We start from the raw sequence: 23,870 nt of genomic DNA on the forward strand, positions 1-23,870 counted from the left end.
CAATGCCCTACCATTTACCATGTATGTCCTATTTTGATTAGTCCTACCAAAATGTAGCACCTCACATTTATCTGCATTAAACTCCATCTGCCATCTTTCAGCCCACTCTTCTAACTGGCCTAAATCTCTCTGCAAGCTTTGAAAGCCTACTTCATTATCCACAATTCCACCTATCTTAGTATCATCTGCATACTTACTAATCCAATTTACCACCCCAGCATCCAGATCATTAATATATAGGACAAATGTAGGTGATAAAATCTATTGGAAAGTTCCTGACAATGGGATGCATACCTTCCCCTCTCTACGATCTCTCCATCCCGAAGCACGAGAATCTGATCCGCTTTGATTACAGTTGACAATCTGAAAGAAAGGAAAATTGTTAGTGTTTTCCTTTGCAATATAGAGATAGCAGGCCACTCACAAACCTCTGCCCACAATCCACAGACCTGTATTCAGTACACACCATCATTCCTATACTTATTTACAAAACCCATATTTCATCAATCATTTTGTAAGTTTTAAAATTACTTAATCAAAGTTTAAAAAGTTCACAGTAAATTTATTATCAAAGAAGGTATATGTCACCATATACGTACTATCTTGAGATTTATCTTCTTGCAGGCATTCATAGTAGAACACAGAAATAGAACAGAATCAATGAAAAACTCCACACAAAAAAAGCAACCAATTTGCAAAAGAAGACAACTATGCAAATACTAAAAAAAATAAATAAATAGATATTATTGAGAACCCCAGTTGTAGAGTCCTTGAAAGTGAGTCCTTAGGTTATGGAATCAGTTCAGAGTTGAAGTGAGTGAAGTTAGCTACTCTAAATTCAGGAGCCTGATGGTTGTAGGGTGATAATCGTTCCTGAACCAGCATAATAGTTGTGGTGCCAGAGACCCGGGTTCAATTACTGCTGTCTGTAAAGAATTTGTACATTCTCTCCATGACTGTGTGGATTTCCTCTGGATGTTCCGGTTTTCTCCCGCATTCCAAAGACGTACAGGTTAGTAAGTTGTGGGCATGCTATGTTGGCATTGGAAGCACAGTGACACTTTTGGGCTGTCCCCAGCACATCCTCGGTCTGTGTTGGACATCGATGCAAATGACGCATTCACTGTATGCTTCGCTATACATGTGAGAAATAAAGCTTGCCTTTAATCTTTACATGATGCTGAATGCCTGCAAGTAAGCTTTTCATTGCAGCTGTGCATACTGTACATGCACTTGATCAAATTACAATAGTCAAAAACAAAGTCACAGTAAATTCATTATCAACGTAGGTATGTGTATGTCACGATATACTACCTTGAGATTCATTTTCTTGAAGGCTTTTTCAGGAAAATAAAGAAATGGTCTAAGTAATTATGAACTAAATAAAGACTGACAAATATCTAATGTGCAAAGGGAGACAAATGGAGCAAATAAAAACGTAAACTAAATAAATAATACTGAGACTATGAATTGTAGGGTCCTTGAATTGTGAGTCCGTAGGTTGCTTGAATCATTTCAGAGCTGAGATGAGTGAAGTTAGCCACGCCAGTTCAGGAGTCTGATGGTTGAAGGGTAATAACAATAAATGACTTGGAGTAAAGCCCAAGGATTAGAAATTATTAAGAGAACATTTATCATTAAAAAGACAATTGAACGCTTGAGGAGTAGCAGTTGAGTGAGCCTAGCATTCATTCTGGGTTTTAAGAATAAATTGGATAGGTACAAAGATGGGAGAGGTCTGGAGGGTTATGGACTAGATGCAGGTCAATGGGACTAACAGAATAATGTTTCGGCGCAGACTAGAAGGGCCGAATGGCCTGTTTTCTGTGCTGTAAATCATCAGAAGGTACCTTGAAAGAAGTATAATGATAAAACTGACCCAGCCAATTGTTCAAAGGAAAAAGGCTCAAGCACGAGATAGCATCATTTACAAATAAGAGCAAAAAATAGAACTACTACACACAATATCAACAGATATTTGGTATCCACTATTAGGGAGCATTGTTAAAGAAAATAGCATGAAGTAGGTCAAAAGACAACCTGGTCTGTTTTTAGAGGACTGAGGGACTTTAAGAATGGAGGATATCACAGGAAAAACACAACAGTACCATAGCTGCCCATGGCCTGATGAGCAAGATGTTTCAGCTGGAGCTGAATTTTCCCCAGCAACACACAGAAACTGTTGGAGATGGTCTTTCTCCTCATTCACTCTTTGAAAAGCTCAAGATAGCACTGAGCTGAGGCCTCTATCGATATCATTGCTCAGACATAGTTGTTGTTCAGGTTCGCTGGGATGGCTTTGGGGAACGAAGAGGGGAGTTAGGGGTCCGGTTAGGGTTTACAGACAGACCCATGCAGAAGTTAGAGATCAATCCTCTGCCTTGCGTTTGAAATCCAGCAACACAGGCAGATGATGGAGGCCATCCAGATTCCAGGCCTCTGCTCTGCACTCGGAGGCTGGCAACGTGGGTGGGTGACTAAGACATCCGTGGATGTCAGGCTGTCCTAGTTGGTGTGTCCCGAGATCTGTTGTCCATGTGAGAGGAGAAATAAGGAGGCACGAGGGCTAGTCAGTCAGCGCACCAAGAGTTTGGGGTGCTGTCCTCTGCTGTTCCGGGTGTTGAAGCTGAAGACTGAAGTCTGAATGTTGATCAGAAGTCTGAAAGTTGGAGCCTGATGACCTAAGTCAGGAGACTGGAGGACTGTCCTGGAGTTAGAACACTGTCCATGTATGCATGAGAGAAAGAGGGAGCTATTGTATTGTTCTGTGTTGTTCTGCTGAACATGGTGGGCAGGCTATGCTGGTGCTAGAATATGTGGCGACATTTGCGGGCTGTCCCCCGCACACCCCTAGGTGTGTTGGTTGTTAATGTAAACAACACATTTTATTGTATGTTTCCATGTATGTGTGATAAATTTGAATCCGAATCTGTTTTTGAAAGCTCTGATTAACTTCCTCACAATCTTTTCCTACAAGGATAATGACCTTTTTCTAGTGTATCACCGTGAAGGAAACTCCTCATTTTTGGTACAATTCCATCAAGTCTCCTCTACATGCTCACTTAGGTCCTAGTAAACCTGACCAAGGGTAATGTTTCAAACTGACCACAACATTCTAGTTGAAGTCACCGTCCTGGAACACTAACCTGGACTTTCCCTGTCCACAACGCTTCCAGTTCTGCTTAATACTGCCAGCAACCTCTATTTCGTTCTAGCTGAGGCCTAATTTGGGTTCGCAGAGGATTAGTAAAGCTACAGTACCTTGATTTTGCATTCCATGCCCAATTTGAAAATTAAAGATCTGTATATTGTTTTACTCATTCTAGTTCTGATCTTTCACATCCACTAATATTACTGATGCTTTATTCACCGTTTAAACTTTATTAAGTATCTGAATTTAATTTTTCACAACTGGTGACATTTAATATAGTCTAGAATTCTTAATAACAGTCTTATAAATTACTTCAGGCAAATTCAAAATTTTTTATGAAATATGTATGTCACCATATATTGTACTATCTTGAGATTTTTTTTCTTTGCAGGCATTTACAGGAAAATAAAGAAAAGCATTGGAATTCACGAAAAACCGTGCCTGAATATTGACAAACAACCAATGTGCAAAAGAAGACAAACTGTGCAAATAAAAAAAATAAATAAGTAGATAAATAATACTGAGAACATGAGGTGTAGATTCCATGAAATTGAACTTACAGATTGTGGAATCAGTTTAGTGTTTGAGATGAGTGAAGTTATCTACACCGGTTCAGAAGCCCGATGGATACAGGGTAATAACTATTTAGGATCTGAGGCTCCTTTACCTCTGCCTGATTATTTATTTATTCTAAAATATATACTTTGCTCACCCCTTATGGATGGGTGTATGTTATTTTTCCCTCAACGTCAGGTCCTCTACCAGAGGTCTGGGAGTTTGAGGGCTTGACACAGTATCTTTGCTGTTCCTAGAAGTGTGCTCTTCTGGACTGAGATCTCAGATGTTGTTCCTGGGAGTTGTAGGAACGACTCTCCCAGTCCAGCTGTCACAGCTCCAAGTGCTCCTATCACCACCAGGATTACTCTGGCTTTAACCTTCCAAATCCTTTCTATCTACTCTTTCAAGCCCTGGTATTTCTCCAGCTTCTCATATTCTTTCTTCCTGATGTTACTGTCATTCGGGACTGCCACACCTATTACTACTGCTTTCTTCTGTTCCTTGCCCAGTATTACTATGCCTGGCTGGTGGGGGTCTTTGACGATGCTACTTTACCCTTGAATACACGTCAATCTCTTGTTTCCTAAACCCTGTGCACATTTTAAGAACTAAGATCAGCCTGTGAAACAGACACTGAAGACCATGTTTAAAGTGCTCTCAGGAGAGATTTGAAATATTGTTGGTTGGAAGTAAATCTGAGGAAAACTGGAGAACAGAGATACTAACAATATTATTTAGTGAGCATCTTAAGTAATATTATTATTACCCACAATGCTCAAGTAAATTGGCAACATGATAGTGTAGTGGTTAGCATAATGCTTAACAGCACCAGAGACCTGGGTTCAATTGACGCCACTGTCTGTAAGGAATTTGTATGCTCTCCCTATGACCATATGGGTTTCCTCCGGGTGCTCCAGTTTCCTTCTACATTCTAAAGACATAGAGGTTAATTGGTCACACGTGTTAACTGGGTGGCTCAGGCTCGTTTAAAGTTCAAAGTAAATTTATTATCAAAGTACATATCATCACCACATGGAACCCTGAGATTCTTTTTCTTGCAGGCGTACTCAATAAATCTATAATAGAATAATAACCATAATTAGAATCAATGAAAGACGTCCTGCACCAACTTGGGCATCAACCAGTGTGCAAAAGGCAACAAACTGTGCTAATACAAAAAGAAGCAGATAATAATAAATAAATAAATAAACAACAAGTATTGAGAACATGAAAGGAAGAGTCCATGAAAATGCCACAGATTGTGGAAGCATTTCACTGTTGGGGCAAATGAAGTTGAGTGAAGTTATCCCCTCTGCTTCAGGAGCCTGATGGTTGAGGGGTAATAACTGTTCCTGAACCTAGTGGTGTGAGTCCAGAGACTCCTCTACCTTCCCGATGGCAGCTGCAAGAAGACAGCATGGCCTGATACCGTGCTGTATCTCTAAATTAAATAATTAAAAAATAGACATTCCAATGCATGTGGTAAATTAAATCTTGGGTTTTTTTTAAATAAAAAGCAAGGGAAATGTGAAGTTAGGCACTTAGATTTTTTTGGTTCTATTCAAAAATCACTGAGAGTACACAGCAGAACATAATTAATCTTAGGAATGTCTTGAACAAAAGCAATCCTGTTAATTGTACCTTTCACTGAGGCTGGGGGTGGGGAAGGAGTCATTTCTGGAATGCAGGATATCCCAGCCACACACTTGTTCTGGGTCTCTGGCCTTCACTATTTGACTGGTCACTGAATCCTGTTCCCCACCCCTTAATTAGGTTAACGCACTTACTATTGAACTCACTCAAAGGCTGAGGTAAATTAGCCTCACATTTGAAGTGTTTATAGCTGAGGAAATTAACACTTTCAATCCATTAGCCGATTATTCTCACTGGGACAATTTCCACCATAGCAGAGTTCTCTAAAGAGTGAGGATTATGTTCTGGCCTCACATAGAAAGAAAGTGTGACAGGGAACTGATGTTGTATCCAGCCAACAGAGATAACAGGTTTAGAGATAAAGCCAGCAGTGGATGTTGTAGCCAGCCAACAACACTGGTTTAGAGATAAAGCCAGCAGCATAACTTGAAGATCAATTATATATTTAATTTAGAAATACCGTGCAGAACAGGCTCTTCTGGACCTTTGAGCTGTCTTGCCCAGCAATCCTTCAATTTAATCCTAGCCTAATCACAGGACAATTTACAATACCCAATTTATCTACTAATCCCATATGTTTTTGGACTGAGAGAGGGAACCAGAGCACTGGAAGGAAACCCATGTGGTTCATGGCGAGAATGTACAAGCGGTGCCGGAATTAAACTCCAAACTCCAGAATGGCCCAAGTTGTAACTGGCATGCTAACTGCTACACAACCGCGGCACCCCTTTTTAATACTGTAACCAAAACAATTAATATTAATATTTCCACTTCAAGATTCAAGATTCAAAATTTTTAATGTCATTTCCATTACACAAGTGTAAAGGAGAATGAAATAATTGTTACTCCGGACCCAATGCAGCACAAAAAAAAAACGCACAATAAGATAAAGAACACAATAATAGGAAAAAACACAATAAATATAAATACATAAGATAGCTTATACTGTATACATAGATTGATTGTATGTCCATAAAGTGATGCTAGGAGTGTCTCTACACAAGGTGACTGACAGGAAACGATAAAGTAGTGGTGGTTGTGGGTGTGGTAAGATGGGTTAGTGAGTGGAGGTGTTGATCAGCCTTATTGTTTGGGGAAAGTAATTGTTTTTTGAGTTTGGTGGTCCAGGCGTGGATGCTATGTAGTTTCCTTCCTAATGGGACTGGGATATGAGCAAGGTGGGTGGGATCCTTCAAGATGTTTCTGGCCCTTTACACACTTGATGCAGTCAATACAGTTGAAAGTAGTATCAGAAACACAACAGATTCTGCAGATGCTGGCTATCCAGAGAAACACATACAAAATGGTGGAGGAACTCAGCAGGTCAGGCAGCATCCAGGACGTACCTAATAAAGTGGCCACTGAGCGTTGTGAAATTTGTTGATATTGTGAATGGTGAAGAGGGTTGTCTAAGGACACAGCAGGATATAGATGAGATGGAAATTTGGGGAGAACATTGACTGATAAGAATTTAGTCCCATTAAGTGCAAGATCATGCATTTGGGAGGCAGGACATGTGCAGTAAATAGTAACACACAAAATGCTGGAGGAACTCAGCAGGTCAGGGAGCATCTGTGGAGGGGAATAGAACAGTCAACTTTTTGACCCGAGTCCCTTCATCAGGACTGGAAAGGAAGGGGCAAGAAGCTAGAACAAGAAAGTGAGGGGAGGGGAAGGAGTACAGGCTGGCAGGTGATGGGTGGGACCAGGTGAGGGGGAAGAGGGAGGGTGGGGGAGGGGGAATGAAGTAAGAAGCTGCATGGAAGAGGTAAAGGGCTAAAGAGGAATAAATCTGACAACTGAGGAGAGTGGACCATGGGAAAAATTGAAGAAAGAGGAGTACTAGAGAGAGGTGTTGGACAGAGAAGGAGAAGAGAAGGGTAAGCAGACAGCAAAAATAGGGAATGAAAAAAGAGAGAAGTGGGTGGGGGGGGTTGAAATGAGCAGGTTGATAAACAGAAAAAACTTGAAAAGAACTAGCTATGTGAAAGTGATAACACAGGTACACAGGGTGGTGAAGAAGGCATATGACATGCTTGCCTTAACAGGACAGGGCATAGAACACATATTGGTATATTATATTGGTAAGGTTGGGGGAGGGGCGGTTGCACACAAAGAGTGATCCAACCAAGACTTCAGTGGTGGAGTTGTCAGAAGATGATGACACATCACAACAGTGAATGTAAAGGAAGGCTGCAGCAGTGAATCGTCCCCATTCGTCTTGCATTCCATGCCACTGGATTCTGACCCTGATCTGCCAAGGACCATATGGTGACTGCCTGTGCGTCAGTCTCCCCAAGTTAAACAAAGTCACACACAGGTAGACTGCTCAACCCCTTAGGAGAAGATGGCAGCGTGACGCAGCGCCCGCAGCTCTCCGGTGAAATGATGTCGTATCTGTTAAATAGGGGCCATGCACAATCCTGATTTGATGGAGACAGATGTGAAAGCACAGAGGAACATCTGGAGAAATTTCTGAAATGCTGGTTCGCTGCCACTGTTACTGTGCGATCGAGAATCTCCGGAGGGAAGGCCCCAAAAGCCCCAGCTTTGCCTGCTGCTGGCAACCGAGGCTGAGATCGAAGTGTTCGGATAGAGATGGTGCTTGGTACTCAGTGTCGGAGGGCTGATCGGAGGGTCAAAGTTTTCGGACGACTCAGAGTCGGACTGTGGTCGGGCATGGCAGGGAGAGTTTTCTTCATTCTTCTGTCTGCGTGAGATGTGGGACATTCGAGAGACTTTGAACTTTTTTACTGTGCCATGGCCTGTTCTTCATCAAGTTATGGTATTGTTGCACTGTTGTAACTATATGTTATAATTATGTGGTTTTTGTTAGTTTGTCAGTCTTGGTCTGTCCTGTGTTTCTGTGATATCAGACCAGAGGAATATTGTATCATTTCTTAATGCATGCATTACTAAACGACAATAAAAGAGGACTGCGTGTCCTCATAATCTAATCTAATCTAATCTTACTCGACTCGAGTGAGCACACTACTACCATTACTTTATGATACTTCCTAAAAATAAAAATAAAAATAAAAATCTACAAACCCTCAAATTATGAATAAAAACAGAAAATGTGGGAAATACTCAGCAGGTCTAGAAGTAACTGTGGAAAGAGGATCAAAAATAATGTTTCAGGTCTTTCACCAAACAACTCCAAAAGATAACACCACAAAATCCATCCTTCTGTCTCATCTTTTCAAAATCTCAAAGAAATCATTCCCTTTGCAACTCCTGAATCCACCCTTCCATCTACACTAGCCACACCCCTGCAATGAACGTTGAACACTGAATGTCGAACAGTACAGCACAGTATAGGCCCTTCAGTCCACAATATTGTGCTGACCTCTTAACCTACTCCAAGATCAATCAAAGCCTTCTCTCCCACATAGCCCTCCACTTTTCTATCATCCACGTGCCTATCTAAGAGTCTCTTAAATGACCCTAATGTATTTGCCTCTACCACCAACCCTGGCAGGGCATTCCACACACCCACCACTCCCTGTGTAAAAAACCTACCTCTGACATCCCCCCTTATCCCTCCAATCATATTAAAATTATGCTCCCTTCGTATTAGCCACTTCCATCCCGGGAAAAAGTCTCTGGCTATCCATTCTATCAATGCTTCTTACCATCTTGTACACTTCTATTAAGACACCTCTCATCCTCCTTCACTCCAGACAGAAAAGCCCCAGCTCATATCATCACCATTTCTAATCCAAAGAATATTTGAGTCATCCAAAGCCTTTAGCTGGATCCCAAAGTCTATTCACAGAAGAGTCCAGTGGAGGTTAATCTGTTTCAGATTCCCACTCGGCCTTTCATTTAAGACATGAACCGCCCTTTCCATTTCCAATCCTTTGCAGCCACATACTTGCCGGAAACAGGAAATCAGTGTATGGAGCATGTGGCAAATGGCACACCCACCAGCTGGAACTGCTAGACTTCAAAAAGATCAATCGATTGAAAACATCTTTCTGCCAAAAGTCATTCAAAATGGTTTCTATTATCTTTTTCTCTTCCACTTGTACCTGGTGGGAAGTGGTGGATGCCTGCCCCAAATGCCTGTTCATTTCTCAATCTCACACACACTCCTCATAAACAGACCCTGCCCACATCAAAAAAGCGGGTGGGGGCACTGCTTTACAGCTCTGTAGGACTGAGGATCAAAGTATTTGACAGACATTTAGTGGGTGATCAAAGGGCAGGATATGTATTTACAACGTTATCACAAAGAGGGCAGGAAGGATTCCACTGCTGGCTCCTGAGTCTTTGTTCATTCAGAAATTAGTTATGGAGAAAAAGACACTATTAACCCCAGAGGGCTCTCTGGGGAGCAGCCACGGCCACATACACACTGTAAAAGCTCTGTCTGCAGGAAAACACAGAGTTCAGAATCAGAATCAGATTTAATATCACTGGAATATGTTGTTTTGGTGACAACAGATTAGTGCGATACATAATAAAAAACTATAAATTACAATACTATATATATATATATATATATATATATAAAACAGATAGTGAAAAGAGGACAAAAAGTACTGAGGTAATGTTCATGGGTTCATTGCCCATTCAGAAATCTAATGGCAGTGGGGAAGATGTTCTTAAAATGTTGAGTGTGCTTCTTTTGGCTCCTGTACCTCCTCATTGATGATAGCAATGTGAAGAGAGCATGTCCTCGGTGATGGGGTCCTTAACGGCCCCTTCCACTGCTGATCCCTCGATGAGGACTGGTGTGTGTTTCCTTGGCTTTCCCTTCCTGAAATCCACAATTAATTCCTTGGTCTTACTGACACTGGGTGCAAGAAGGTTACGACTACTTACAACTGAAAGAAACCTAGCTTACTTAGATGAAGATTTTAAAAGGATATTACCTCTTTTGAATGAATAACAATCCCTCCACATCTAACTTGCAAAGTAAACTCAAAGTCAAAGTAAAATTTATTATCAAAGTATGTGTGAGGGGTTGTGCTCTGGGTGGTCAAATGTTAGAGGGAAATATACAGTAAATGGCATGATTCATATGAGCATTGATGGGTAATAGCTGTACAGAGTGCACGGTGGATATGGTCATAGCTTCTGAAACTGCTGATGCAAGTAAATAGTGCAAAGTTCAAAATTATCAAACTATCCAGATTCATTTTCTTGCAAGCATTTACAGGAAAATAAAGAAATGCAATAGAATTAACCAAAAAAAAAAGACTGACGATGAACCAATGTGCAAAAGAAGACAAATTGTACAAAAAAAAATACCGAGAACATGAATTGTAGAGCCCTTTAATGTGATTCTGTAGGTTGTGAAATCAATTCAGTGTCGTGATGAGTGAAGTGACCCATGCTGATTCAGGATCCTGATGGCTGTAGGGTAAAAACTGTTCCTGAACCTGATGATGTGGGACCTAAGGCTCCTGTATCTAATGGCAGGAGTGAGAAGAGAGCATGGCCTGAGTGGTGGGAGTCCTTGATGATAGAATTTATCTATGAACAGCTGATATTATTTACAAACTCTGTTTCCCTATGATAGGAGAGAAAGAACAGCTGTGGCTCAGAGCCAAAAATTGTGGGTTCAAGCCCCAGTGCACAGACCATGGCATGGGTTCTAGGCTCAAGCATGGAAACAATCTTCCATTCCGAAATGTCAGTCCATGGCCTCCTCTACTGTTACAATGAGGCTACTCTCAGCTTGGAGAAGCAACACCTCATATTCCATCTAGGTAGCCTCCAACCTGATCGCATGGACATCGATTTCTCCAACTTCAAGAAATTTCTCTCCCTCCTCTTCTCTCTTTTTCCATTCCCCATTTTAGCACCTATCTCACCCCTTCTCTTCTCTTCACCTTGTGTCCCTCCTCTTGCATGGTCCACTCACCTCTCCTATCAGATTCCTTCTCTTTCTGTTCTTTACCTTTTCCACCTATCACTTTCTAGCTCCTCGTTTCATTCCCCCTTCCCATCTACCCCCTCACCTGAAACCAGTGACTCGGGGCATCACCAGCAATACCCCATCCCCATACCCTTATGTGCTGTGATAAACGTTTCCATGGTTTCCTGCTCTTACATTGCAACTGCCCAGTTCGGAGATAAACTGGAAATGCTTTCATCTGGAATTGTTCAGCTCAAGGCTGAGCCCTGAGTTTTGAACAGGCAACGCAAAGGATCATGTCTCTCCCATGGACTGAAAGCAGGCTTCATGGCAGTCATTCCCCAATGTGTGTTTGGCTTCTCCATTGTAGAGGAGACCACAGTGAACATCGAATGCAATAGACAAGATTGGATAAAATATGGGTGAATCACTGCTTCACATGGAAGTAATGTTCAGGTCCCTGGATAGTGGGATGGGATAGTGGGAAGAGGTGAGAGGGCATTAATGGGGAAGAGCTATAAGAAGGTGGGTGGGAGTAGACCAGGGAGTCATAAAGTGAATGCTTGCTTGCAAAACCCCACTACAATGGAATGAGGGCAAAGCTTTCTGTGAGCGACTCGAGGGACTGAGTTATGAAGGGAGGGTCTTTCTTGGCACATAGGGGAATGTGGAGTGACCTTGTAGAGGTGTATAAAGTCACTGGTAAATTGGTTACTATTGTCACACGTAGCAAGGTACAATAAAAAGCTTGTTTTGCATAGCGTTCATGCAGGTCCAGCTACATGGATACTATGCAAGACAAGCTTTTTATTGTAGTGCATCTGCATAAAAACCATGTAAGGGAACTGGAGCTGTAGCTGGATGACTTTTGACTCATACAGAAGTCAGGCAGCATCTGTGGAGAGGGAGCAAGAGAAACGATCCCTCTTTGGGATGGCATGGTAACGTAGTAGTTAGCATAACACTATTACCACTTGTGATCCTGGTTCAATTTCTGCCACTGTCTGTAAGGACTATGTTCTCCCCAGGACCGTGTGGGTTTCTTCCAGGTGCTCTGGTTTCCTCTCATGTTGCAAAGACACACGGGTTAGTAGGATAATTGGTCACATAGATGTAATTGGACAGCGCCTGCCACCGCGCTGTATCTCCAAATAAAATAAGTGGAGTTACCATTCGTGGTTGATAATATTTCATAGAACTGACCAGTACTGGGACAAACTGGAAAGTGTAATTATTTGAAATGGCTGAAGTCAGGGTTGTGTCCTGAGAAGTGTTACATCTTGGCTGCAAGGTGAGATTATCTACCAAATGCTGAAAGGTCCAGATAGAAGCTACAGGGAGGTAGTCACCCCTAAATTGTAGGAGGAAGGTAGCTGGGTGACTGTCAGGAGAAGGAAAGGAGATAAGCAGCCAGTGCAGCATACCCCTGTGGCCATTTATCTCAATAATAAGAATACCACTTTGGATATTACTGTGGAGATGCCCTACCAGGGAAAGCTGCGGCGACCAGGTCTGAGTTTGGCTCTGTGGCTCAGAAGGGAGGGGGGATTCAATAATTAGAGAAACAGACAGGATATTCTGTGGACATGAAAGAGACACACAGATGGTATGTTGCCGCCCAGGTGCCAGGGTCAGGATTGTGTCAGATCAAGTCCACAGCATTCTAAATGTGGAGGGCGAGCAGCCTGAAGTTGTGGTACACAGTGTAGGAAAAGGAGGAGGTCCTGAAGAAAGAGTGGAGGGAGTTAGGTAGAGAACTGAAAAGCAGGATCTCAAGGGAAGTAACGAGCTGGTGTGGGTAAGATCAGGACGATTTGGCAGACTGTGGTGATAGGGCAGAGAATGAGACAATTGGTATACAAGTAGATACAGTGTGCAGTGAGACTGAGGAAGGATAGGAAGATGATGGGGCAAAATTGCAGTCAGTGGGATGGGTTGAATAGTATGTTCAACTGTTTGGAAAAGTAAGGATAAAGTAAAAGGGAAGAAGAGTGCAGGAGGGGTGTCGTAAGTCTCCAGAACAAATACAAAGACAAAAAGTTCAGAAAGGGATAAGAATTTAACTTAGACCATAAGACATAGGAGCAGAATTATGCCATTCAGCCAATCAATTCGGCTCTGCCATTCCATCATGGCTGATTTATTATCCTTCTCAACCCCATTTTCCTACCTTCTCACTTACCCAGAAATCAGAACTCAGAATACTCCTTCAGAACTCTGAACTCTGCCTGAAATCAGACACAGGAACTTACTCTGTGTCAGTCTTCAAACGAACCAGCAGGGCAACCTCCAGAGCACCATAAAACATCAAAAGATGTAAGCATTCTGTAGGTTGCTCAGGATTGGAAAATGGACATGGACTTGGAAAAAAAGCTTGTGTTTTCCCCAGACATTGCGGCTACAATACTCCGGCCAGACATGGTCCTGTGGTCCACGACAGCCAAGCTGGCATATGTTGTGGAATTGACAGTACCATGGGATGATGGTGTCGAAGAAGCTTATGAGAAGTAAAAGATCAAGTACTCTGAACTGGCAACTGAAGATGCCCAGAATGGCTGGAAGACCAAGATTTTCCCTGTAGAAGTGGGATGCAGGGGAGTCGTTGCTACATCTACGACCAGTCTATTGAAGAAGATGGGGGTCACTCCCTCCAACAAGCAAACAAGTCCTTGTCAAATGCAGCAGAAGAAAGCAGCAACTGGATTTGGATTAAAAGGAAAGACAACAACTGGGCTGCAAGATGAAGACAGGAGGGTATGGAACTGAGGGGGGTGTATCTAGGACGCCAGGTAGCACCGTTGAGCCCTCTGGAGACGTTGTGGGCTTATCAATGAAATGTCAAAGAAGTAGGATGCCCACCTGATGACCCCAATGTCGTACCTACCCTCCCTCCTTGTCACCACTCCAAGCCCACTGTCAACATCAAGAGTGCCGACTTACCATAGGGATTGAAACATCAGGTCCTAGTAGCTCTACTTTCCTGCTTCACTCTAACCCACATCCCTGAGTCAATCTCAGTCCCAGGTGGATATCAGAAGCCTGCTCTCTCCAACAGCCATGTGTCAGCGCCCAAGCTTACTCATCCTCTCACTCTCCTTCCATCCCTGTATTAGCCCTGGAAGTATTTCCACTGGCTTGCCCTCTTCACGAAGCACTGTGTCAGTTTGTAAATTAATCCCACTGGTCCACTCTCTCCCAACAGCCTTCAGTCAGCCTCAAAGCTCACACACACACCCACATTCTCCTTCTAGCCCATACTAATCCTACAGGCCCGTCTTTCCCTAAAACCTGGTGACAGTTGCCAAATCAATCCCAACATCGTACTCTCTCCCCAAAGTCAGTCCCCAAACCAATCGCATTTCCCTGCTCTCTTTCTCCACCGATACCACACACCTTCACTCCCCAGGCAGCACAGTTTCAGAACTCAAACACATGCCACTGCCCACCTCTCCCCACAGCACTATGTTAGTGTCTAAATAATGACAGTGTCCAGCTCTATTTCCAAAGCAATCTGTCAGCCCCCAAACTAATCTCACCACCCCGTACTACCTTCCATCTATTCTATCATTGTATTCAGACTAATAGTACTCCCCTATTCTCTCTCCACAACTTTGTATTATATCCAAAACTAATTCCCTTTCCCCATCCTCTCCCTAGAGACCTGTCTGTCCTCAAATTAATCTTACTGCCCTGTACTCTCCCTAGAGTCCTGTGTCCTCCCCAAACTAATCCCACTGCAGGAAGAGCACGAGGCAGTAGGACTAGATTGCGGTCTGCCACAGAGCCATCAGGAGAGCGTGGGAAGGGAAGTATTTAGAAACATAGAAAACCTACAGCACAATACAGACCCTTCAGCCCACAAAGCTGTGTCGAACATATCCTTCCCTTAGAAATTACCTAGAGTTACCCATAGCTCTCTATTTTTCTAAGCTCCATGTACCTATCCAGGAGTCTCTTAAATAGACCCTATAGTATCCGCCTCCACTACTGTCGCCAGCAGCCCAATCCACACATTCACCACTCTCTGCGTAAAAAAACTTACCCCTGACATCTCCTCTGTATCTGCTTCCAAGCACCTTAAAACTGTGCCCTCTCATGCTAGCCATTTCAGCCCTGGGAAAAAGCCTCTGACTAGCCACACGATCAATGCCTCTCATCATCTTGTACACCTCTATCAGATCACCTCTCATCTTCCATTGCTCCAAGGAGAAAAGGCCGAGTTCACTCAACCATAGAAACTACAGCACAGAAACAGGCCTTTTGGCCCTTTTTGGCTGTGCCGAACTATTTTCTGCCTAGTCCCACTGACCTGCACACGGACCATATCCCTCCATACACCTCCCATCCATGTATCTGTCCAATTTATTCTTAACTGTTAAAAAAGAACCCGTATTTACCACCTCGTCTGGCAGCTCATTCCATACTCCCACCACTCTCTGTGTGAAGAAGTCCCCTCTAACGTTCCCTTTAAACTTTTCCCCCCTCACCCTTAACCCATGTCCTCTGGTTTTGTTCTCCCCTTGCCTCAGTGGAAAAAGCCTGCTTGCATTCACTCTATCTATACCCATCATAATTTTACATACCTCTATCAAATCTCCCCTCATTCTTCTACGCTCCAAGGAATAAAGTCCCAACCTATTCAACCTTTCTCTGTAACTGAGTTTCTCAAGTCCCGGCAACATCCTTGCAAACCTTCTCTGCACTCTTTCAACCTTACTTATATCCTTCCTGTAATTTGGTGACCAAAACTGAACACAATACTCCAGATTCGGCCTCACCAATGCCTTATACAACCTCATCATAACATTCCAGCTCTTATACTCAATACTTTGATTAATAAAGGCCAATGTACCAAAAGCTCTCTTTACGACCCTATCTAACTGTGACGTCACTTTTAGGGAATTTTGTATCTGTATTCCCAGATCCCTCTGTTCCACTGCACTCCTCAGTGCCTTACCATTAACCCTGTATGTTCTACGTTGCTTTGTCCTTCCAACGTGCAATACCTCACACTTGTCAGTATTAAACTCCATCTGCCATTTTTCAGCCCATTTTTCCAGCTGGTCCAAGTCCCTCTGCAGGCTCTGAAAACCTTCCTCACTGTCTACTACACCTCCAATCTTTGTAACATCAGCAAACTTGCTGATCCAATTTACCACATTATCATCCAGATCATTGATATAGATGACAAATAACAATAGACCCAGCACTGATCCCTGTGGCACACCACTAGTCACAGGCCTCCACTAAGAGAAGCAATTCTCTACCACCACTCTCTGGCTTCTTCCATCGAGCCAATGGCTAACCCAATTTACCACCTCTCCATGTATACCTAGTGACTGAATTTTCCTAACTAACCTCCTATGCGGGACCTTGTCAAAGGCCTTACTGAAGTCCATGTAGACAATATCCACTGCCTTCCCTTCATCCACTTTCCTGGTAACCTCCTCGAAAAACTCCAAAAGATTGGTCAATCATGACCTACCACGCACAAAACCATTTTGACTCTCCCTAATAAGTCCCAGTCTATCCAAATGCTTGTAGATTCTGTCTCTTAGTACTCCCTCCAATAACTTACCTACTACCAATGTTAAACTTACTGGCCTATAATTTCCCGGATTACTTTTCGATCCTTTTTTAAACAACGGAACAACATGAGCCACTCTCCAATCCTCCGGCACCTCACCTGTAGACAGCGACATTTTAAATATTTCAGCCAGGGCCCCTGCAATTTCAACACTAGTCTCCTTCAAGGTTCGAGGGAACACCCTGTCAGGTCCTGAGGATTTATCCACTTTAATTTTCCTCAAGACAGCAAGGACCTCCTCCTTTTCGATCTGTACAGTTTCCATGATCTCACCTTGTTTCCCTTAATTCCATAGACTTCATGCCAGTTTCCTTAGTAAACAGAGATGCAAAAAACCTATTTAAGATCTCCCCCATTTCCTTTGGTTCCGCACATAGCCGACCACTTTGATCTTCAAGAGGACCAATTTTATCCCTTACAATCCTTTTGCTCTTAATATACCTGTAAAAGCTCTTTGGATTATCCTTCACTTTGACTGCCAAGGCAACCTCGTGTCTTCTTTTAGCCCTCCTGATTTCCTTCTTAAATATTTTCTTGCACTTCTTATACTCCTTAAGCACCTTATTTACTCCCTGCTTCCTATACATGTCATATAACTCCCTCTTCTTCTTTATCAGAGTTGCAATATCCCTTGAGAACCAAGATTCCTTATTCCTATTCACCTTGCCTTTAATCCTGACAGGAACATACAAATTCTGCACTCTCAAAATTTCTACTTTGAAGGCTTCCCACCTACCGATCACATCCATGCCAGAGAACAACCTGTCTCAATCCACGCTTTTTAGATCCTTTCTCATTTCTTCAAATTTGGCCTTCTTCCAGTTAAGAACCTCAACCCTAGGACCAGATCTATCCTTGTCCATGATCAAGTTGAAACTAATGGTGTTATGATCACTGGAACCAAAGTGCTCCCCTACACAGACTTCTGTCACTTGTCCTAACTCGTTTCCTAACAGGAGATCCAATATTGCATCCCCTCTAGTTGGTCCCTCTATATATTGATTTAGAAAACTTTCCTGAACACATTTTACAAACTCTAAACCATCTAGACCCCTAACAGTATGGGAGACCCAATCAATATATGGAAAATTAAAATCCCCTACCACCACAACTTTATGTTTCCTGCAGTTGCCTGCTATCTCTCCGCAGATTTGCACTTCCAATTCTCTTTGACTATTGGGTGGTCTGTAATACAATCCCACTAATGTGGCCATACCTTTCCTGTTTCTCAGCTCCACCCACAAGGACTCAGTAGACAAGCCCTCTAATCTGTCCTGTCTGAGCACTGCTGTAATATTTTCCCTAACAAGCAATGCCACTCCCCCACCTTTCATTCCTTTGCCTCGATCACATCTGAAACATCGGAACCCTGGAATATTAAGCTGCCAGTCCTGCCCCTCCTGTAGCCAAGTTTCACTAATTGCTACAACGTCATAATTCCATGTGTCAATCCACGCCCTCAACTCATCCGGCTTCCCCGCAATACTCCTAGCATTGAAATATATACATCTCAGAAGATTTTTACCACCACTCACAACCTTTCTATTAGTGGATTTGCTTGAACTTTTAACATCATTTATTTTCACCCCAGCCACACTGTCAGCTCTGGTACTGTGGTTCCCATCCCCCTGCAAATCTAGTTTAAAGCCCCCCTAATAGCATTAACAAACCTCCCTGAAAGGATATTGGTCCCCCTGTAGTTCAGGTGTAACCTGTCTCTCTTGTACAGGTCCCACCTGCCCCAGAAGAGGTCCCAATTATCCTGAAATCTGAAACCCTGCTCCCTTCACCTATTCTCAGAAGGCAATCTCCCCAATCCAGGCAACATCCTTGTAAATCTCCTCTGCAGCCTTTCTATGGTTTCCACATCCTTCCTATAGTGAGGCAACCAGAACTCCAAGTGGGGTCTGACCAGGGTCCTATTTAGCTGCAACATTACCTCTCGGCTCTTAAACTCAATCCCATGATTGATGAAGGCCAATGCACCGTATGCCTTCTTAACCACAGAGTCAACCTGCGCAGCAGCTTTGAGTGTCCTATGGACTCGGACCCCAAGTTCCCTCTGATCCTCCACACTGCCAAGAGTCTCACCATTAATACTATATTCTGCCATCATATTTGACCTACCAAAATGAACCACCTCACACTTACCTGGGTTGAACTCCATCTGCCACTTCTCAGCCCAGTTTTGCATCCTATCAATGTCCCGCTGTAACCTCAGACAGCCCTCCACACTATCCACAACACCCCCAACCTTTGTGTCATCAGCAAATTTACTACCCCATCCCTCCACTTCCTCATCCAGGTCATTTATAAAAATCATGAAGAATAGGGGTCTCAGAACAGATCTCTGAGGCACACCACTGGTCACTGACCTCCTTGCAGAATATGACCTGTCTACAACCATGCTTTGCCTTCTGTGGGCAAGCCAGTTCTGTATCCTCAAAGCAAAGTCCCCTTGAATCCCATGCCTCCTTACTTTCTCAATAGGCCTTGCATGGGGTACCTTATCAAATGCCTTGCTGAAATCCATATACACTACATCTCGACTCTACCTTCATCAATGTGTTTAGTCACATCCTCAAAAAATTCAATCAGGCTCGTAAGGCATGACCTGCTTTTGACAAAGCCATGCTGACTATTCCTAATCATATTACGCCTCTCCAAATGTTCATAAATCCTGCATCTCAGGATCTTCTCCATCAACTTACCAACCACTGAAGTAAGACTCACTGGTCTATAACTTCCTGAGCTATCTCTACTCCCTTCTTGAATAAGGGAACAACATCCGCTACCCTGCAATCCTTCGGAACCTCTCCCATCCCCATTGATGATGCAAAGATCATCACCAAAGGCTCAGCATTCTCCTCCCTCACCTCCCACAGTAGACTGAGGTACATCCTGTCCGGTCCCGGTGACTTACCCAACTTGATGCTTTCCAAAAGCTCCAGCACATCCTCTTCTGCTATCCCCTCCGGTTCCATACATACTCTTCCACTGTCACACTTGATTGGTCCTATTCTCTCACATCTTATCCTCTTGCTCTTCACATATTTGTAGAGTGCCTTGGGACTTTCCTTAATCCTGTCTGCCAAGGCCTTCTCATGGTCCCTTCTGGCTCTCCTAATTTCCTTCTTAAACTCCTTCCTGCTAGCCTTATAATCTTCTAGATCTCTATCATTAGCTAGTTTTTTGAATTTTTCGTAAGCTCTTCTTTTCTTCTTGACTAGATTTACAACAGCCTTTGTACACCATGGCTCCTGTACCTTACCATCCTTTCCCTGTCTCATTGGAACGTACCTATGCAGAACTCCACGCAAATATCCACTGAACATTTGCCACGTTTCTTCCTTACATTTCTCTGAGAACATCTGTTCCCAATTTATGCTTCCAAGTTCCTACCTGATAGCCTCATATTTCCCTACTCCAATTAAGCATTTTCCTAACTTGTCTATTCCTATCCCTCTCTAATGCTATGGTAAAGGAGATAAAATTGTGATCACTATCTCCAAAAAGCTCTCCCACTGAGAGATCTGACACCTGACCAGGTTTATTTCCCAATACCAGATCAAGTACCGCCCCTCCTCTTGTAAGCTTATCTACATATTGTGTCAAGAAACCTTCCTGAACACACCTTACAAATTCCACCCCATCTAAATCCCTTGCTCTAGGGACATGCCAATTGTTATTTGGGAAATAAAAAACTCTCACCACAACAACCCTGTTATAATTACACCTTTCCAGAATCTGTCTCACTATCTGCTCCTCGATGTCCCTGTTACTATTAGGTGGTCTATAAAAAACACCCAGTAGAGTTATTGACCCCTTCCTATTCCTAACTTCCACCCATAGACAACCCCTCCATGACTTCCTCCTTTTCTGCAGCCATGACATCTATCTCTGATTAACAGTGCCACGCTCCCACCTTTTTTGCCTCCCTCCCTGTCCTTTCTGAAACATCTAAAGCCTGGCACTTGAAGTAACCATTCCTGCTCCTGAGCCATCCAAGTCTCTGTAATGGCCACAACATCATAGCTCCAAGTACTGATCCACACTCTAAGCTCATCCACTTTGTTTATGCTGCTTCTTGCATTAAAATAGACGCATCTCAAACCATCGGTCTGAGCACGTCTCTACTCTATCACTGGCCTATCCTCCCTCTTGCACTGTCTCCAAAGCTTTCTCTATTTGTGAGCTAACTGCCCTTTTTTCCAGTTTGGTTCCCACCCCCCAGCAATCCTAGTTTAGCAAACCTCCCCACCAGGATATTGGTCCCCCTGGGATTCAAGTGCAACCAGTCCTTTTTGAACAGGTCACATCTGCCCCAAAAGAGGTCCCAATGATCCAGAAATCTGATTCTCTGCCCCCTGCTCCAATCCCTCAGCCACGCATTTATCCTCCACCTCATTCTATTCCTATACACTGTCACGTGGCACAGACAGTAATCCCGACATTACTATCTTTGTGGTCCTGCTTCTCAACTTCCTAACTCCCTGCAGGCTGTTTTCAGGAAGACTTTAGTATCTGACATCTTTATCCTAGGGAAAGAGACTCTCTACCCTATCTAGGCCTCATATACTTTTATAAACCTTTATCAGATCTCCCCTCGACCTCTGACAGGTCAGATAATAGGATCCAAGTTTGTTCCACCTCTCCTTATATTTAATACTCTTCAATCCAGATAGCAAACAGGTGAATCTCTTCTGTACCCTCTCCCAAGCCTCCACAGACTTCCTATAATGGGGCGACCAGAACATCACACAATATATTTTCATCATTTTTTGTATTTGCTGCTTTATGGAACAGAGTTCACTTTAAACTTCAAACACAGAGAACTATAAACTGTCCTAAAAGGAAATTGCTTCCCATACCAAGAGTCAAGCAGCACAGAACAGACACTTTGTGAGCTTTGTCCATGTGAACCTTCAAGTAGTCCACAACACCAGCAACAGATTTAATATCACTGACATAGAAACATAGAAACATAGAAAATAGGTGCAGGAGTAGGCCATTCGGCCCTTCGAGCCTGCACCGCCATTTATTATGATCATGGCTGATCATCCAACTCAGAACCCAGCCTTCCCTCCATACCCCGTGACCCCTGTAGCCACAAGGGCCATATCTAACTTCCTTTTAAACATAGCTAATGAACTGGCCTCAACAGTTTGCTGTGGCAGAGAATTCCACAGATTCACCACTCTCTGTGTGAAGAAGTTTTTCCTAACGTCGGTCCTAAAAGGCTTCCCCTCTATCCTCAAACTGTGACCCCTCGTTCTAGACCTCCCCAACATCGGGAACAATCTTCCCGCATCTAGCCTGTCCAATCCCTTTAGGATCTTATACGTTTCAATCAGATCCCCCCTCAATCTTCTAAATTCCAACGAGTACAAGCCCAGTTCATCCAGTCTTTCTTCATATGAAAGACCTGCCATCCCAGGAATCAATCTGGTGAACCTTCTTTGTACTCCCTCTATGGCAAGGATGTCTTTCCTCAGATTAGGGGACCAAAACTGCACACAATACTCCAGGTGTGGTCTCACCAAGGCCTTGTACAACTGCAGTAGTACCTCCCTGCTCCTGTACTCGAATCCTCTCGCTATAAATGCCAGCATACCGTTCGCCTTTTTCACCGCCTGCTGTACCTGCATGCCCACTTTCAATGACTGGTGTATAATGACACCCAGGTCTCGTTGCACCTCCCCTTTTCCTAATCGGCCACCATTCAGATAATAATCTGTTTTCCTATTTTTGCCACCAAAGTGGATAACTTCACATTTATCCACATTAAATTGCATCTGCCATGAGTTTGCCCACTCACCCAACCTATCCAAGTCACCCTGCATCCTCTTAGCATCCTCCTCACTGCTAACACTGCCACCCAGCTTCGTGTCATCCGCAAACTTGGAGATGCTGCATTTAATTCCCTCATCCAAGTCATTAATATATATTGTAAACAACTGGGGTCCCAGCACTGAGCCTTGCGGTACCCCACTAGTCACCGCCTGTCATGAAATTTGTTTTTTTTGTGGCAGCTGTATATTGCAAAACATAATAATAAAAGAACTATAAATTACAATAAGGAATGTATTGTGGGTGGCAGGGTGGAGATATGTCTCTACCAAAGGAGGAGTAAAGCACTCCTTCCCTCTACTAGCCTGTAGATCACCCTTGGGCAAGGTGTAGCACCTGCTTAGCCTCCAGATCAGGGTCACATGAAGCCATGGGAGCAGGTGGTGTTCATATGAGCAGCTGGTGCGTATCACAAGCCCTGCTTATGTGACCACTGACGCCAGGCAGACAATCTCTGAAGAGTATCGGTAATGGCTGGCAAATCATTTCTGTAGGAAAATTTGCCATGAACAATCATGGTCATGGAACGACCATGATCGGCTATGTCAAACAACACTGTACATAATGAATGAACGAACTGTGTATATAGAATAATAAATTAAATTAGGTAGTCCAAAAAGAAAGGAAGAAAACAATTAGTGAGGCAGTGTTCATGGGTTTATTGCCCATTCAGAAATCTGATGGTGGAGGAGAGGAAGCTGTTCCTGACATGTTGAGTGTGTGTCTTCAGCATGAAGACACACACTCAGTGTTTCAGGAACAGCTTCTTCCCTGATGAAAGCAATGAGAAGAGGGTACGTCCTGGAGATGGGGGTCCTTAATGATGGTTGCCACTTCTTTGAAGCATCGTGATTTGAAGATGTCCTCGATACTGGGAATGCTAGTGTCCACGATGGAGCTGGCCGAGTTTACAAGTTTCTGCAGTTTTTTCTTATCCCGTGTAATGGCCCCTCTGTACCAGACAGTGATGCAACCAGCTAGAATGTTCTCCATGGTATATCAGTAGAAATTTGCCAGTGTCTTGTGACATACCAAGTCTTCTCAAATGCTTAATGAAATATAGCCACTGTCATGCTTTCTTTGTAACTGCATCAATATGCTGGGCCTAAGATAGATCTTCAGAGGTGTCACTCAGGAACTTGAAACTGCTCACCCTTTCCACTGCTGATCCCTCGATGAGGATTGGTGTGTGTTCCCTCAAC

At 43.3% G+C, this 23,870-nt stretch overlaps 1 protein-coding gene across 1 annotated transcript in view; it reads right to left on the reverse strand.

Annotated features, from left to right (window-relative positions):
- The window catches only part of LOC134348286 (ATP-binding cassette sub-family B member 6-like), a 246,262-nt gene that overhangs the window by 21,330 nt on the left and 201,062 nt on the right, over positions 1 to 23,870 (reverse strand). The window contains exon 19 of the mRNA XM_063051431.1: positions 295 to 363. Coding sequence (XP_062907501.1) covers positions 295 to 363 — 69 coding nt within the window. The remainder of the gene's footprint in view (positions 1 to 294; positions 364 to 23,870) is intronic.

This window comes from Mobula hypostoma, chromosome 6, assembly GCF_963921235.1.
Source record: "Mobula hypostoma chromosome 6, sMobHyp1.1, whole genome shotgun sequence".
Lineage (NCBI taxonomy): Eukaryota > Metazoa > Chordata > Chondrichthyes > Myliobatiformes > Myliobatidae > Mobula > Mobula hypostoma.